Genomic DNA, 18898 nt, shown 5'->3' with positions numbered 1-18898 from the left:
GCCACTTCTTTAAAAAATAGATTTTTTTATGATTTTTGAAGAACTTAGTGAAGTCTAACACTGGTTAAAAATTGATTTACTAGCTAAAATCTGGAATATTATAGTTAAAGGATGCTCCTTCCAGTTTGCAAGGGACACTTTTTGGCTGTGGCCTTGAAAGGTCGTTCTGCGTTCAAGGAGATAGTATTTGGTGCTTAAGAGCAAAATATTCTAGGCTTATAATCAGAAAATTGTGAAAACTCACTGCACCTACTAACTTCCTCTCTTGGAAGCTCACAGTACATTATAAGTGTAGTAAAGGTCCTGGGACACTCTGCAGTTAAAATCCACTTGTAAGCTTTGGCAGCATTCATCTCAGCCATCTTTAGATAATGGAACCCTTGAAAAATCTGATGAAAACTATGGATGTGAAAAAGAATACATGTACGGTTTTTCTCATTTCAGTACCTCATGTTTCCTAAGGTCCTGGGCTGCTACTCCTACTCCCATGTAAAGAATCTGATTTCATGGTTAAACAAGCAATCATGAACAGGGGTAACATTTTTCTCAGCATACACATTATCATCCTTGAAATAATTTTTCAGTTATTTAGGTTTGGGAGGAGCTGATTACTTAGTAGATTAGTGATCTGAAACCATTCAAATGAATGAAAATACAACTACGATGCCTTCTCCATGGTCACTCTTGGTGCCACTAGAGAGGATTTAAGGAGATAGTGACCATTTTGAGAGAGGCCCTCGGGGTAACTCTGAACTTCTTATTAACGTAGTTGCTCCAACAAAATGCTTTTTGTCATATGAGTAAATGGAAAGAAACTAACCTTTATTATCCCTTTATAATAACCTTTATTATTATCATTCAGCTGGTTATTTTGAGTGTGCTAGGGCAGTGCGTCTTGAACTTGATAATGTTTCATACAAATCTCCTTGGGAATCTTGCTTAAAGTCAGAGTCTGATTCCGTCAGTCTGAGGAGGGACCTGATAGCCTGCATTTCTAACGAGTTCTCCCATGCGTTGTTGACCAGCATTGACAGTGTAGTCTGTGGACTACAGTTTGAGTAGCAGGGTCTTAGAGGGCACTCAGCCAGCATATGGCCATGTCTGCCTGAGCCTAGAAATCCTGGTGTATTTGTATTTTTGAAACCCCTTTATTCTGAAGAATTATGGTTCCAGATATACAATTCAGCTTTTCTTTTACTTCAAGGGAAAGATTGACATTCTGATCTATTTGCTCTCTTTTCTCATGCTTCAGTATAAAAATACTTGCCAAGAATGCACATTCACATTTGTTCAAGAGGGCTTTAAGACCATCTGTTAGTGGGAGCTCCACTTTAAGGTGCACACACAAAGGTAAAAGACCTGATAGCAGAACCGAACTAATATATGCAGAGTCAAAATAATATGTAGCAAAATCAAATGAGCTAAGTCCTTGCTATGCAGAATGTGAACCATGGACAGGCAGCATCCGCATCATCTGGGAGCTTATTAGAAATGCAGACTCTTGGGCCCCACCTTATACCAACTGAATCAGTACGCATTGTTTTTCAGTTTGCATATTAGCAAGATTCCCGATGTTTTAATACGAATATATGCACATTAAAGTCTGAGAAGTGCTGAGCTAGACCACTAATTTATGTTGCGTTTGTTCTCTTTGTGGGATAGGAATAGCCATGATTTCTTAGAGGAAAGAATGTTTACTCTGTCTTAAAGGAAGTAGGAATGGAGGTCGATGGGGGGAAGATTGGAAAGCATTCCAAATTGTAGTAACAATAGGAAAAGTAATATAGAGTCAGGGTGAAGCAAGAAGAGAAGATGAGAGAACTGGGGAAGGAAATAGGATATGACAAATAGGCCAGCACAATGGGACTTAAGTTGCTGTCTTAAAAGATATAGTACAGCCAGTTATACTGTTCCAAATTTGAGCTGTTTCTATGTTTTTTGCACATGTTGACAGTCTTCCAGAAGTAGCATGCTAAATCTTCATTTAACTTTGTTTCACATGATGGTAATGTACCAATGATGGTAATCTTTAGAAGGTCTTTATATAGAAAGATACATATTATTGCATGCAGAGTAAGATTTTACAAATTATGTGCTAATTATCTTTTAAGCTTCAGTTCAAATTCAGACTTTATGAGTTGAGCATGACTTCTTGCCTTGCTGGGTACTTGAGTTATCAGACATATGACTTGGTTTACAGACCCATAATTTGGCTACACTCTACCAGACCCATTTCCTCTTTTGATGGTATTAGAGAGGAGTAGAAGCATATAGTCTAGATGGTCCTCATTCTTGTCTTGGGAAATTGGATGAGACTATTAGTATACTGACTTCTGGGTTCCACCCAGTCCTGAACCTTTTTGTTTCTTCCTTCCCCCACTCTTCTTGCTCACTAATGAATATTGAGATAAAATGGATGTCTCGCATTAGGCAAGATAAGCCCTGACAGATGTGGCCCATTTTAGATTCAGAGTTTATTATTTAATGAAGTCAGAGAAAGGAAGGGTAGCCAAAGGTGCCAGCTCCCTGTGTCCCTTATTCCACTCACCACAAGGGCGACGCTGATAGCCAGATGATAGTTGCATCATGAGTGGTGGGGCACCCTGTAGCCTAGGAGTCAATGCTGTGCTGTAGCTAAGCCACAGTCGAGAATGGAGATGTACCCTCAGGGGGTGAGGCGAACTGGTCTTATGTTTTCATCAGAGCCCAGGAGGAGATGAGAAGTTCTCTCATGACAGCCTTTCAGGGGAAAGAGAGGAAAATCATAAGGCCTTCCGCCAAGACTTAGATTCAGCGACGGTTCAGTCCTTCCCAGTGTGGCCTGTGTAGGTACATGGAAGGTCTCCAGGGTACTGTGGCTGAGCTGTTTCCCTGTATTGGAGACACAACTAGAAATACTGTTTCTTCCAGCTCTGTCAGCCACTTGTGCTGAGAAAGACAGGAGATAACCCCCTTATAATAATGACCATCATATGTCGTTGTTGCTGTTGTTATATCAGCTGGCCTGGCCAGTGTTACTCTGAAGTATTACTGACTTTCATTAAATCTTCTATTTTCCCTGGAGGATTACTATTAAAGTGTCCCAAAGAGAAACAAATCAACAGTAGTACCTTAACTTTGGAAATCTAGCCCTTGATATTTTTAAATTGGGACTCATGTAAAACCATGGGGTTTTTTTTTTTCCCTCTTTTTATAGCATCTTAAAAATTATAGCATGCTTCTCTTCACAGTCTTAGCTCTTTTGGAAGATGACTGAGTTTTTTTTTTTTCCCCTCACTACTGGGGCTCCCTAAAGAGAATTTTGTGTATGCTGCATAATATATATTTTAATTTTGATTAGAATCCATTCAGCACTTTTCACATGATTCAGTAACAGCAGTTAGAAGCTTAATTTCATTTATATAAATGTTCTTGTTAGAATAACATTCTTTATTTTCTTCAGAGCTATGTTTGCTGTTAATTAAATAAGAAATAGTACTACCATTTATATCATCTTACATATTACTCTTGGCAATCATACCTTTTATTGCTTTTTATGTAGTAGTCCAAAGTAACCAACAGGGCTCTTTTTCCGGTAAGTTTCATGCAGATTGAATGAGAGTGGCTTGAGAGTCTGAGAGACCAACAAAGAAATCAGGAACCTATACATGAGATGATGAAGTCCTAACTTGAATGATGGCCTTAGAGAAAGAAAGGGAAGTTGAATCCAGATAGGATATCACAGAGAATAATTTGACAATATATTGGGAACTAATTTGTTATTAACAGAGCAGCCGTTGTGATCTAGAGAGATAAGCAGCAAGGCTTTAGGTTCTGCTGGCTCTTTCAGAGAGTGAGCAAAAATCAGAGCCCTGTGGTTCTTAGAGAAAACTTGGTTGGAGGAGATCCATGCAACCCCTCCTTCCACGGGGAGGGCGCTTCCCTCCCTTCCAAGAGGAGCAGTCTTTTGCCACTTCAAAGTACTAACGGGAAAGGGTGTCACTGAAAAAAGAGGCGGCATCCTACCTACTCTGAACACGGTAAAGCATTTACCTTTGCAGCTGAGGAGCCTGAGGGGTCGAGAGGCTTCCTTCTTCATTGTCTTGATGGGAGGCTGACAGCTTGCCAGCCAGACCACTGCTTCACCATGGGCATGAGGCTCCCAAGCACTGCCAGCGTGCTGCCATTAAAGCTGCCCAGCAGTCAGGTCCAGCCTGAAGGGTAGATAAGAGTTGGGGCTAACCCAGTAAACATAACAGTGCACATAAAAGGGACCAGCAGCCAGAGAGAAGTCATGGAAGCAGACCACTAGAACAGGTAAAATCTAGTAAAAACAGAATTACTGAAGGAAATACTCACTTGAGCAAAATGATAAGAATACTTAAGCAGATTGAATTATTTTTAAAAAGCAGATTGAATTATAACGTAAATTCTTGAGAACTAGAAAAAATGATTTTCACATTTAATGTTTAGATTATTTGAAAAGGAGGACAAATGCTATTAAGTTCCAAATTACTGGCCTAGAAAATTAAAGGGAAGAACTATGTCATTACACAGAGCAAAAAGTACTAAGAGATAAAATAAAGAGGGAAATGATTAGAGGCTTAAGGACAAATCTTGGAGATCTGATATACAAGGAGTTCTAAAGGAGAAAAAAAAAAAAGTGGAGAGGCAGTAATTCAACAAATAATAAAGGGGAATCTTTAATGAAGAAAGACTCAAGACCACAGATCAAAATAGCTGACTGTTGCCCAGCCAGGAGGCACGGAGACAAAGTACACACCCCTTCTCCCCTGTGTATAGACTGATACAGTTCCTGGATTCCGAGGAAAAAGTAAAAATCCTCTAAGCTTCCAGGTTGGAAGAACAAGTTACATATAAAGAAAAAAAACAAACTGACATCAGACAGTCTTACTTAAAACCTAAAAAAGTAGAAGTGAAATGACATCCATTCGTGGACAAAAAGGGACTACAACTCAAGAATCCTACTCTCTGACAAGAGACTCTTCACCTGTCAAGCTGAAAAAACATACTGGTGTATCCTATCTGAAGAAAACTATAGAGACAACATATGAATCAGATAGAGACCTTTATATAAGGGAAGGTGAAAAGGAGAGGTAACAGTTCAGTAAAGAAAGCAGTAGTTTAATCTCAGCTATTAATATAAATTCAAAAGTAAAATACTAGCAAATTGAACCTGCCAGTATATGAAAAGAGTATTAGACTGTTGTCAGCAGGGTTTATTACAGAAATGTAATCGTGATTTATTATCAGGAAATCTGTCAACATAATTGATTCTGTCAACCACATTACAGGACAGAAGTCATGTAATCATAGTGGTAGGTTAGATAAAATTTTAAGTCATTCCTAATGAAAATGCACCTAGAAAGGGAGGCAGTTATTTAAATATAATAAAGGCTGTTAGCTGATGCCACTTACAGGCACTATTGTAAATGAAAATACTCCAGAGATATCTCTATCAAAATTAGGAATTAACAGGGATTCCCTCTCTACCACCATCATTATTTAGCGTTGGTTGGAAAGTATTATGACAAGATTAAATGATTGGAATAAATATTTGAAAAGGAGGGAAACAAATTTTATATATTTTCTAAGCTAGCCCGAGAGACACTGGAAAACAGCTACCTAAGTTAGCTAAGTTAGTAAAGTAATTATGAAATAAGATTATGAAATAAGTGTGTAAATATTTTTCTCTATCATAGTAATACCCAGTAGAAATGGAAGTGGCAGGGAGTATTCTTTTCATAGTAGTATCCAAAGCTACTGGGACCAAAAATCCTTAGGAATAAATTTAACAAGAAATGTACGAGATCTATAAAATTTTTTTTGAAGAACACAAAACAAGATTAAGCAAATATGAAAGCATAACTATGTTCTTAAGTTAGAATTTATAAAATTGCAACTAAAGATTCTGCACACTGCAACAACGATCCCCCGTGCTGCAGCTAAGACCTGGCATAGCCAAATAAATATATAAATAAATATTTAAAAATAAGTAAATTCTCCTCAAATTAATAAATACTTTTAATGTGTTTCTATTTTGAATCCTCATGGATTGTTTTTGAAATTGGGGGAAAAAGATCTCAAAACTTCTGTGGAAGGACCAGTGTCCAAAAATAGCTAAGAAAAGAAGCTAGATAGGACTTGTCTTACCAGGTGTTTAAACATAGTGTAGAACTTCTGTGGCATTGGAATAGATAAGTTAAACAGATGGAATGCCCAGAAATAAAACCCAATAAATGTGGAGATTTAATATATTGACCAAGGTTGCATTTTAATTCAGTGGGAAAAGGGTAGGTGTAACCAACTATCCATGTGGAACAAAATAAAGTTGAATTCCTACCTTGTGCTAGGTGCCGAAAAGTAACTGAAAAAAGATTAATTCCAAAACTTGGAAGAGTTAATAGAATATATGTATAACCTATGGGTGGGGAAGGCTTTATACCATTTATACCAAGTCATATTAAACAAAAGGTATACAAAAGCAGACATCTGATTATTTAATGCCCCTTATTCTTCTGTCTATCATGGACATATATAGATTAGATGTGATTCTTTCTTGTATTTCCTAATACTGAAAAATTGTTAGCTTGGAGTCTAGTAGAGAATTTGGGTTATATAAGGTCTGCCATGTAGTTTGAGTTGGGATGTATTCATTGAGATGAATATTGAAGGACAATGAAGTGTTAGAATTTATTACTGTTATCCTGTGCCTACAAAGGTTATCGCAAAGATTTTTCTGAAACATACTATTTACTAGTTTGATTTCTAGTTATACCAGGCCTTCACAGCATTCTAAATTGAGTGACCTATACTGTTTCACTATGGAAATCAATTTCCCTTTCAGTTTGAGTTAGTTGCAACTGATAACAGTTGTCACTTTTTTTACTCAAGGGTATGAAAGTGCCAGTATGTCTAGCACATGTGAACCTTGCAAAAGTAGGAACAGACATTCAGCCCAGACTGAAGAGCCTGTTCAAGCAAAAGTATTCAGCAGAAAGAATCATGAGCAGCTGGAAAAAGTAATAAGATATAGTAGGTCTACAGAAATATCTTCAGGTATGTTCTTTTTTTGGTTTGTTTTAATTTAAAGACTTCTTCACCTTAGATTTGAAAAGCTATATTAAAACAAGCTTAAAATTCATCTATCACACTTTTCTATCATGTGAAAGGTTTTATAGTAGAGTTTACAGTACACAGTTCTTGATGTCAAGAAGTGTAGACTGGAAATATATTTTATTGTTATTGTGATACTATCTTTTGATGCATTTTGATAAAATTCTGAATGAACAAGTGTAGTTGACATTAATTTGGTACTCCTAATTTGAAATTCTGAAAATATTATCTGAATAAGAGTTGGATATAAAATCACATCGTTCCCCTGCTTAAAATCTTTGGCCTTCACCGTGCCTGCAGGAGAAAGTCCAGATGCCTCAATGTAACATATCTGACCAGCAGAGATTTGATTCCTTCCTGCCTCTCCAGACTCATTTCTCACACCCTGTGCCTTGAACTTGACTCTTTCAGTGGCACTAAACTGAAGTTTTCCCATAGCCACCTCAGCAGTTGTCTTACCTCAGCAGTTGTCCTTCCTGCCTCAAGTCCTTTTTGCTCTTTGTTGGCCTTTGTCTCTGCTGGCTCTTAAGTAAAATCTTAATTCTGCAACTCTGGAACTGTATCCAAATCCAAGCTGGGAGAGGTTACCCTTTCTCCTTTTTGTTTTTCTGTCATAGCCTGTGTAAACCTCTTTTGTTGCCTGTATCACATTATGTAGTATTTACTTGTTTAAGTGTCTGTATCACCTTTTTGGTTCCTTTGGCAGTAGATAATATTTTTTCATATTTGTATCTTAAATGTTAGCATGGAACCTGACACATGGTAGGCACTCAGTGAGTGTTTATTGAATGAATGGAGTCATAAGTATTTGCCGCCATTTTAGTTTAAGTAAATACTGGCACGTCCCTGATTTATAAAGAATAAGTACGTCTCAAAGAAATATGGAGAGGGAGGCAGTAAATATAGACTCTAAATTTTCAGTTGTCAGTAAGACCCTTGGTGAAAATGATAATAGTAGCTACCATTTGTAGTATGCTTTACTGTTTGCAAACTAAACAAATTACTCATCTCATTTGAGCCTCATAATCCTTTGAATTCATTTTGTTTTCATTTTGCAGATGAGGAAACATGATCAGAGGGGGTGCCTGTTTTTTCCCAGTGCTCATAAAGGACCAGTAGTATAAACTGGTACAGTTTTTTGGGAAAAATGTCATGCCCTTAACCCAGTACTTGTAGGCATCCATCCTAAGGAAACAAAAGTGAAAAGAAGAAATTGAGATTTAGGTGTTGACTGAACATTATGATTCCAACTATTTTAAACAAAAATCTGGATAAAAAAGCTGGAAGAGAATGCATCAAAATGTTAATAGTGGTTTTATTATCTTTAAACTCCTCTATATTTTATAAAACTTATAATGAGTATTTATTACTTTTGTAATCAGAAAAGAAACATCACATTTATTCATATTTTGAAATGACCTCCTCAAGGTTGTATTGCTAGCAGATGGTAGAACCGAAGTTTCAATCCTGGTCTCCTGTTAAGTCCAAGATCCTTTTGTCAAACATATCAATTCTGTTGTTCCGACCCTAGCATTTTACCAAAGTTTTGTAGTTTCCATCTCCTTTCACTATCTTTATCAAATACTGATGTCTTCAAACAATAAACAGTTGGGTGGAGGTTGGAGAAAGGCACAAAATTGATAGGCTTAATAACTTAGATGTCAGTTACCTAAATAATTGATAGTTGGTCATAGTACTTCAGATCTTATTATTGTCACTTAGAAACATATAACCATCAAATTTTGGTGAACTAAAAAAATGTTTGAATAATATAAATACTCCTCTTTTATAAAAAGACAGTTATAGTTTTAAGCATTACCCTATAATTCTTTATAGCATGTAAGAGTAGTTTTTGTTATATGATCATTAGATTGTAGCATATACGGCTGCTAGTATTGAACTGTATACAGTCCTCTTCTCCCTCGGGGGTTGTGGGGGGTTCCCTTTGATGTGTATGCTTCTAAGAGTGAATGGTAGAAGTTTATTATGATAGTCATCATCAGTCACATCAACACAAGTTTATAGCAGATCTTTTGATATTTTCCCTGAAGAGAGATTATTTTTAAACAGAGCATAAACCATACCTTGTGATAACATTTTAGTTCAGGCAAACGATTTTAAAGAAATTTGCTTATTTCTTTTTTTCATTCATTTATTCATGTTACAGACCCTGTCTTTACTATTCATACACATTTTATGTTCATCCTTATGTCTGCCCTTTCCTACAGCACATGCTAGGAGAATACTACAGCAGTCTAACAGAAATGCATGCAATGAAGCGCCAGGTAACAATCTGCTTAGTTTTGGTGTCCACTTTTTGTTAGTTCTTCCATTGGTCCTAAAAATCCTTAGTTTTATTGTTCTAATTAATTTTTTAGATTTAGTTTAGTGTGTGTGTGTTATTTGGCTGATAAAAGAGAAAGAATTCATACTTACTAAATTCTGAAGGTTTTCATTTATAATTCTTTACTTGGTTGGTAAAATTGGCTGCTTTTCTTATTTTCATTTTCTGTTAGTGTATGTAACATAACCAACACATTCATGTAGGTAATAGAAAACATTTTTATAATTTAGTATTTTATTTGAAGTTATTTATCTTGTATTCTTTAAATGCTTATGAGCATTCATATTTTTTGGAAACAAAAATATAGTTACTTTTATTCTTAGCTCTGATTTACAGTGTTAAGTATTGTGTATGACTTCTGTTGTAGTTCTTATTTTTCCTTACCAGTCAACATGTATAAAAAAATAAACTGTTGAACAAAAACAACTATGACATGCAAAGACCATGATACATAAAGGTCATGGAAAATTGCAGAATGCTATTTTTGTCCTTAAACTATGAATTTTCTTTAGACATGGTTCTGTATGATTTAGAATTGTAAATATTCTTTAATGCCTCCTGTGCTATACATGAGTAAAAAAGAAAAGCCTGTATGAACCTCTAGGGGAATTTAAAGAAAACAAAAAAAACAAGGACCTAGCATGGAGGAAGCTAAATGTATCAGTGGTACTTCCTAAAGAAGAAAAGAACTCTGAAAGTAGGATAAAAACAAGATGGAGTCAGACAAATCTGGCTGAGATCAAGGATTTTTCTAGCCTAAACTAATGCATTTTAGTCCAGGAGGAGAAACTGGCAAAAACTTTCCACTTTTCTATTGTAGGTGGGAGGGATGAAGCGTATGTTTGGCATAATTCATTATTCGGGAATAATTTAATCTTTACTGATATATAATTTAGAGTGATAATTTTATCACATACAGAGGTAATTAAATATACTTTGTTCTTATATCTTTAAAATAAAAAACTTTTTCTAAAACAACTGATCAAACTACAATATAGTGTATAAATTGGGAAAGTTTGTGTGACATCCCATCTTCTTACCTGGATTTTTCCTATAAATAGAGATTTACTACAGAGATAGTTCTGGTTCCTGCTCATAGTAAATATTTTTATAGTAACATAGCACATTTGAACATTTTAAAACTACTAAGAGAATTTTAGTATATTATTTCATTTTATACTCATAAATGTCTGAGGCAAGATAGGGAAGTTGCATATTTATTACCCTTATTATTTTATACTTGTGGAAATTGAGACCTGAGGATGTTAATTTGCCTAGTAAATTAATGGAAAGTTTTTTCATTAAACCACATTTGCTTTGCATTTTTAAAATTTCTCTCTTGCAAAAAGTGAATTTTTAAAATCTTAATGATCTTTGCATGTTTATGTGAAAACACAATATATTAAAACACTCAACATTTCAAATTCTCTTTCTTGAAAACTTATCACTGATTTTTGTAGAACTTGAATATTTAGCTTGTGGTTCTACTATTACTCTAGAAAGTTTACAGAATTTGATAGCTAGAAGAACACTGGGAAATTTTTTTTTTTTCGGTAGAGAACTCAAAATGGAAACAGTTCCTAATTTGTGCTCTTAAAAGTAAAGGTATGAGTGTATACCTTTAAGGGTGATAATTCTTTGCTATAAACAAATATATGTAGCAGAATTGTTGCTAAATAATAGAGTGATGCCTAGATTCTGTGAAACTGAAAACTTCATTATCCTCACTGCTTGCTCCAACTTATAATGAGTATGTCAGTAAGACACTGTAGTAAAATTGACCTATTTTGTTATAGTTACAAGTTCAGTTTTTCATCAATACAGCATGATTGCGGAGATTTGAGAATCAGTAGACCTAACTAGATAAGCCTTAAAATAGTATGTTTCCTTGGCAGCATTTAGTTCTCAACATTAACAAAATAAACGAATTTCCTTTTCTGTAAAAAAATTCATATTAGCAAAAAAAGAAAATTGTTTGCAATTTGCTTATTTCATTCAAGTGCTGAAAGATTTCCACTGATTATTCCTATGAAATGTGTAAAATTTTCCATTGAGAAATAACTTTGCTCTAAGTAATGCTAAGTAATGTTATTTCTCTAGTAAATATTTAGTGTATATCTTGATATTTTTAAGATTTTTTTTTCTTGGTAATTTTAAGATTTTTATTCTACTTTAAAAGCTCTGAAATAGAATTGTGTTTTAAGTAGTTTAAAGGTGAGAGTAATGTTGCAAGTTAAAAGAAATAGGAATGTATTTCATCAATATTAACTTCCTGATCTTTTTATATCTTCCAGAAACCGGGAGTGATTTTTCCATGTTTGAAGCTTTGCGGGATACCATTTATTCTGAAGTAGCTACGTTGATTTCTCAAAATGAATCTCGTCCACATTTTCTTATTGAACTCTTCCATGAACTTCAGCTACTGAATACAGACTATTTGAGACAGAGGGCTTTATATGCATTGCAGGTATCTAACATTTTTTCCCCTACGCTTTCTGGTACTGCCATTTTTCACCATTCTGTCTGGTTACTTTCTTAGACTGAAGTATGTCCTTGTTCCATAAGTATTTTGATCTGTTTTTTTATGTATTTCCATGCCATTTTAATAATCTTATATAGCTTATGTAGCTTTAGATAAAGTCTTTTTCTGAGCAGTTTTTTAGTGTTTTATCCTAAATGTTATGTCTTCCTCATAGTTAACCTTTGAGGTCAGGAGTATTGCATTTGTTCTGGTATCTACTTCTACTTTTAATTTTGTGATTAAACACAAATGTTTTTCATATCTATCTTATTTCCTTATTTAGGACATAGTATCCAGACATATTTCTGAGAACCATGAAAAAGAAGGGGAAAACGTAAAGTCAGTGAATTCTGGTACTTGGATAGCATCAAACTCAGAACTTACTCCCAGTGAAAGCCTTGCTACTACTGATGATGTAAGCTGATAATGATTAATGAAATTGTAGACATAATTTCAGTATGCAGCTAACAAAAGTTAAGTAGGTTGTTAATAAATTGTGAGTATACCTAATATATTTGTTTTTTAGCTTTTTTAAAAAGCTGAGTGTAGTGTATTGCTTTATTTTGAGGTGAGGTATAAAATTCAGTCACAATATGACAGCAGTCAAACACCAAAAATTAATAAGTTATAAGGTCTGAAATAGCCATATTTATATCTCCTTTGTCCAACATAGGAGTTGAGTCATAATAGACACTCAGTAAAAATTGTTGTCTTCATTCAAGACATTGAGTAAACCAGACAGCAGTTAGATCAAAGAACCCTTGAGTAAATACAAGATAAATTGAGTTAGTCTTTGAGTTAGAAGAGAAGCCTAGACAAAAGAAAGCCTGGAAGAAAATGTAATTTAATATATTAAAATTGATGAAATTTTTGAGTAAAATAAAAAGGGCCTGGAAATGGAAAAGAGTGGTGAGGAAAATGTATATTTTCAATAAACTATGTCCTCCAAATAACACCTACCTCACACATACTGGATTGGATAACTGTATGGCAAACTACGAGGATACTGAGGAGATAATGCACTAGGCATTTGAAATCACCTATTTAAAGGTTCAGACCCTGATTCTGTTGTAAAAGATTATATGTGGTCCTGGGATAACAAGTACATTCTTTTTTATTTTATTTTTATTTATTTATTTTTTTGCGGTACGCGGGCCTCTCACTGTTGTGGCCTCTCCTGTTGCGGAGCACAGGCTCGGGACGCGCAGGCTCAACGGCCATGGCTCACGGGCCTAGCCGCTCCGCGGCAGGTGGGATCTTCCCAGACCGGGGCACGAACCTGTGTCCCCTGCATCGGCAGGTAGACTCTCAACCACTGCGCCACCAGGGAAGCCCAGTACATTCTTTTTTATACCAACTTCAGCACCTGGATATTCATGGATAAGAGTGTCATAATTGATTAGCAAATACCTGCTATAGGTATAGAGTTGGAAGCATATTACTGTGTTTCTGCCCATTGTTAATATAACATACACGTTTTTTTCTGAAAAGACAGTGTTTTCTCAAAAAGATCATCTTCTCTTCTTCATGTATAGTAATTTCCTTACAATTATTGAGGACTTTTTCTCAATTTTTGCTCTTTTATTTTACTCATGTTTAAAACAATACTTCCCCAAGTCATCTTTCCTGCTTAAAACTTTTCTTCACTAGGCTCCAACTCCTATACTACTATGAACATAAACCTGTGTGCAAGAACTACATGGTTTTGGTTGACTTTATAATGGCAAATACAAATTAATGTAACTAATTGCTACTTGGGATTAATTGTTACTTTAACTAATTGAAAATTGTGTTCTCTTTTTTCGTGGGAAATGAAAAGTGGTCCAGCTGTATACATAAAAAATAGGAGCTACTAGGTTACATTTAAGTTGATTAGGTACTGAAATAACTTACTGAGGGAGCATGAAGAGTGTCTGTTCTTAGAAATCTTTTTTAGTAATTTTATAGCCTTAACTCCAGTGCCTTTCTTTTTATCCAAATTTCAGATAGGCGGCATTACTTCCAATTATTTTAAAGGATTTGAACCCATTGGTTTGCATCATCAACAGTAAATTTTGAAAATTAAGCTGCAATTTATGATAAAGTTAACCTGACAAGGTTTTAAAGTTAAAATTTAAAGATACAGTAATACGTTATAAGTAGGTGTCTTAGCAGATCTAGAGCAGTGCTATCCAGTAGAACTTTCTACAGTGATGGAAATGTCTTATATCTTCATTGTCTAATACAGTACCCATTAGCACTTGAAATGTGACTATTGGCACTATCGAGCACTTGAAATGTGACTATTGGAATTGAGGAACTAAATTTTAAATTTTATTTAAATAGCTGCAGGGCTAGTGGTTACCATACTGGATGGATATAGAGTCTCATTCTCCACGTTTCTAGGCCAAGGTCCTTTGAGTTCCATTTATGGAGCTTTTACACATACCTTTCAGAGCGTGTAAAAGTCTTCGTGCCGTGAAAGAGAGAATTAAAGTAGACGTCTGGGGATTATAGTCAAGGAAGTTGAGGAATTGAGACTTAGGAAGAGGAAGAAACAATTTGCATCTTCTACTCCAGGGTGCTATAAAATGGCAAAGGTACATCTACCTTCAAGTCTTACTTAAAGGAGTAGCAAAATGATTCCATTTCTTAAAACATGTTCCCTAATGCCTGCATTTCCTTTAATCAGGGACAAACCTGTCATTTCATAATTTAAGAGAAAACTTTAAAAGATGAGTAGCTAGGAAAGAACACAATTGTGAAATGAGTTACAGTCAAAATATAATTGAGGCTGTCTCCTAATCACGCTATACACAAAAATTAATTTGAAACTACTTACAGTCCTGGAAAAGTTAAAACTATAAAACTTCTAAAAGAAAACAAAATCATGATTTTGACATAAGCAGAGATTTCGTAGGACACAGCACTAAATATGAAAAGAAAAAAATTGATAAATCAGCCTTCATAAAAATAAAATCTTTCTGCTTTTCAAAAGATACCATTAGGAGAAAACAACCTCAGTACATATATCTGGCAAATGACTGTGTAAAAGACAAATCCTGACTATATGAGGAACTTTTACAACTCAATTGTAAGAAATCAACTCAAAAAAAATGGGCAAGAGATTTGAACATACGCTTCACAAAAGAAGATATGTAAATGACCAGTGTGCAAATCAGAACTACGTGAGGTACTATCTCACATCCACTAGAAAGGCTGAAATTTAAAAGATTGACAATAAGAAGTATTGGTGTGAATTTGGAGCAGTTGGAACTCTCACACGGCTTGTAGGATTGTAAAAATTGTACAGCCACTTTGGAAAGCAGTTTGGCAGTTTCTTAAAAAGTTAAACATAAACTTGGCATGTGACCCAGCAATTTCTCTTCTAGGTACTCATCCAAGAGAAATGAAAACATGTCCACAAATACTTGTACACTAATGTTCATAGGATCTTTAGTCATGATAGCCTCAAACTGGAACATCAGCAGATAAATGGATAAACAAACGGTGGTATATCCATACAATGGAATACTATTTCAGCCATTAAAAAATAATGAACTTCTGAAACACACAACAACATGGATTAATTTCAGAAACATACTGAGTGAAAGAAGCCAGACACCGAAGAGTATATAATGAGTGGTTCCATTTTATATAAAGCTCTAGAACCAGCAGAACTAATGTGTGGTAATAGAAATCATATGAGTGGGGTGTAGAGGATACAAAGGAACTCTCTGGGCTGGTGGAAATGGTCTTTATATTTAGGAAAGATGGTTGCGTTGGTGCATATATTTTTCAAAACTCATCAAACTGTACACTTAATGGGTGCATTGTATGTAAATTATATTTCAATAAAGTTAATTTTAAAAAATATGAATATGCTGTCATGTTTTTCTTCTTAGACAACCAGATATCATAGTAAGGTACTAGGCATTGTTAGAGTTTGAAGATAGAGTTTCTCTGATGGTGTAGAAATAATGTTACCTTTTCCAAGATAGAATTTAATTAGTAGCTGGGCCTGTGTATTTTCATCTCCATAATGACAAAGTGTTCTGCAAGGTTACTTAATATTTTAATATTCTCTGTGACTCTGTATTCAACTTTTTATAACTTTCATTATATCACAGTTTTAAGTGTTTTATGCAAATACTTAGTTTCTATGTTAAATTTTTAATATTAATCATAAAATTTTAAAAGAAATATTAGTGACTTTTATTTGTTTTTTTAAACTATAACTTAGGAAACTTTTGAGAAGAACTTTGAGAGAGAAACACATAAAATAAGTGAGCAAAATGATGCTGATAATGGTAGTGTCATGTCTGTATCTTCAAATTTTGAGCCTTTTGCAACAGATGATCTGGGTAAGCAAAATTTTTATAATCTTAGAACACGACTTTAATATAGTCTTTGAATGGCATTGATAAGGAAACAAAAGTCTAGAAAGGCAAGATGTGGTGGAAAGAATGTGGACTTAAAAGTCTATCCATCCATCAGTCTAAATTCAAGAATTGTTAACTCTTTGACTTTGGGCAAATCATCTAACCTTTCTGACTCTCTGCATATGCTAAGGAAATGAGGTCCTATTTACCTTGCTATGTTCTTGTGAAAAATACACAGAACTCTCTAGCATGCCTAATAGAAGTTCAGAGAATGTTAATTTCCTTTCCCTTAAAGGTCATCCTTTAAGATCTCCAGTTAATTAGTAGGAAAAATTCAGAGGTAGCAATGCCTCATCCAATCACGTCTTCAATAAAAATGTTAACTTCATAATTTGGGTAAGAACTGAAATTTCTTAGCATATATAATTTATAGTGGGAAACCCAGGTAACTCTGAGGCATGGCACATTGCATTTTTTTACATCAGTAGTAAAACAAAAGCTTAGAGGGTTGCATAGGTCAGAGAGAAAAAAACCCAAGTCCTAAATTTGGAAAGGAAATTAGAGAAAAGAAAGATGCCCAGGTGCCTGATTCATTTTCCAGACTGTAGCACATCAAACTATACCCAAGTATTCATGGACTTGAGAGTCTGAGAGACCTGGGTTCCAATTCTTGATTCTGTATTTAACTGGCTGTGAAACCTTGGGCAGTCACTTAAGTTCTGTGAAAATGAGGGTACCATCATCTACTTTATAGGGTTATTTTAAGGATTAAGTAAATGTGATAGTGTATGCCAAGTACCCAAATAGTACAGTATCTGGAACTTGTTAAAGGTAGTTTTTCTTACCTATGTTCAGACATTATTTTTTTATTAATAAATTTTATGGAATACATGAAAAAGTTTGCTTTTATATCCTCTAGAAATATTTCTGTTCCATATGCAGGTAACACTGTGATTCACTTAGATCAAGCATTAGCCAGAATGAGAGAATATGAGCGTATGAAGACTGAGACTGAAAGTAACACAAATGTCAGATGCACCTGCAGGATTATTGAGGATGAGGATGGTGCTGCTGCCCCGACTACGGTTGATAGTTTAGAAGGTGTGTTCTTGAATTGATTAAAAGTAAGACTCATTGCTCCATATTTAAAAAAATAAGAGCCCCATGTGATGTGTAATGGGGATTTTTTTTTTTTTTTGCGGTACGGGGGCCTCTCACTGTTGTGGCCTCTCCTGTTGCGGAGCACAGGCTCCGGACGCGCAGGCTCAGCGGCCATGGCTCACGGGCCCAGCCGCTCCGCGGCAGGTGGGATCTTCCCAGACCGGGGCAAGAATCCGCGTCCCCTGCATCGGCAGGCGGACTCTCAACCACTGCGCCACCAGGCAAGCCCTAATGGGGATTTTTTGGACCACTTTTCTTTTAATTATCAGGGGTACTAGAACTACATGGCTGTTCCATTATGTTATTTTAGCATAAAATCATCAGAGTTTAATATTCTTTAGAATTTTGCATAAGTGTATACATATAACATCATAGACTTTATTTTGCTAATACAGCATTTTCTTTTTTAAAGTGGAAACTCCTGTTATTGAAAATCATAGTTCACAGCAATCTGTAAGTGAAGTTTCTACCGTCCCATGTCCTAGAATTGATACGCAGCAACTGGACCGGCAAATTAAAGCAATTATGAAAGAAGTCATTCCCTTTTTGAAGGTAAGCAATTAATTTTTAAAAATAAACTGTTCTGTATTTATTTTTAAAATTCATACCAAAGACTCCATTGTAATAAATTAAGAAAATAGGTAAACAAAAGAGAAAACTAAAAATCACTCATAATTTTGTCACCCAGAGATAGCTCCTGTCAATATTTTGTCAACCTTTCTGTAATATTTTGTCCATATATTTGTGCATTCTTCTTTTTTCAGATATTAATAATACAAACATCTTTCTGAATTGCTGTTTTCTACAGCATATTTTTTAATGGTTACACACTGTTGATTCATTATTCATTCAAAAATATTTGTAAGATGCCTACTTTGTCCACAAAACCTGGCATATAGTAGTGAACAAGTCAAGACCTTTGCTAACATGGAGCTTACATGCTATATATATCAGGTAGTCATACATGCCATGCAGAGAATTAAAATATGGTGATGTGATGGTGTCTATTTTTGACTGGATGATCAGGGAAGGCTAAATTTTAAAGAGGGAACGTTTAAACAGGGGTGTGCATAAGGAGCCAGCTTAAGGCAAGATCCTGCCAGAGAGAGGAAGGCCTTAAATTAGAAGCTAGCTTGGCATGTTAAGGAACTGGATGAAGGATCATGTGGCTGTAGGAAATTTGTGTGAGATGATGTTGGAGAAGGGGGAAGGGCCAGTTACATATATGGTTAGGAGTTTGGATTTTGTTCGAAGTTCGAAGGGAAACTCCTAGAAGATTTTAAGTAAGAGAGAAACAAAGTCTGGTTTGTTTGTGGAGAATTAAATATAGGGCTCAGAAGAACAATGAGACAGGTGAGAAATGATAATGGCTTAGATAAGGGTGTGGCACTAAAG

The 18898-nt window shown here is 35.1% G+C and overlaps 1 protein-coding gene across 1 annotated transcript in view; it reads left to right on the top strand.

The window, feature by feature from the left end:
- PCM1 (pericentriolar material 1) overlaps window positions 1–18898 on the top strand; it is an 88540-nt gene that overhangs the window by 51303 nt on the left and 18339 nt on the right. Inside the window, exons 25-30 of the mRNA XM_027122677.1 lie at window positions 6895–7059; window positions 11755–11927; window positions 12265–12396; window positions 16204–16324; window positions 17285–17443; window positions 17916–18055. Coding sequence (XP_026978478.1) covers window positions 6895–7059; window positions 11755–11927; window positions 12265–12396; window positions 16204–16324; window positions 17285–17443; window positions 17916–18055 — 890 coding nt within the window. The remainder of the gene's footprint in view (window positions 1–6894; window positions 7060–11754; window positions 11928–12264; window positions 12397–16203; window positions 16325–17284; window positions 17444–17915; window positions 18056–18898) is intronic.

The sequence above is a fragment of the Aethalodelphis obliquidens genome, unplaced genomic scaffold (assembly GCF_003676395.1).
Source record: "Aethalodelphis obliquidens isolate GAN/ISIS:26980383/991018 unplaced genomic scaffold, ASM367639v1 scaffold25, whole genome shotgun sequence".
In the NCBI taxonomy this organism is placed as follows: domain Eukaryota; kingdom Metazoa; phylum Chordata; class Mammalia; order Artiodactyla; family Delphinidae; genus Aethalodelphis; species Aethalodelphis obliquidens.
This window is presented reverse-complemented; position numbering and strand designations above follow the sequence as displayed.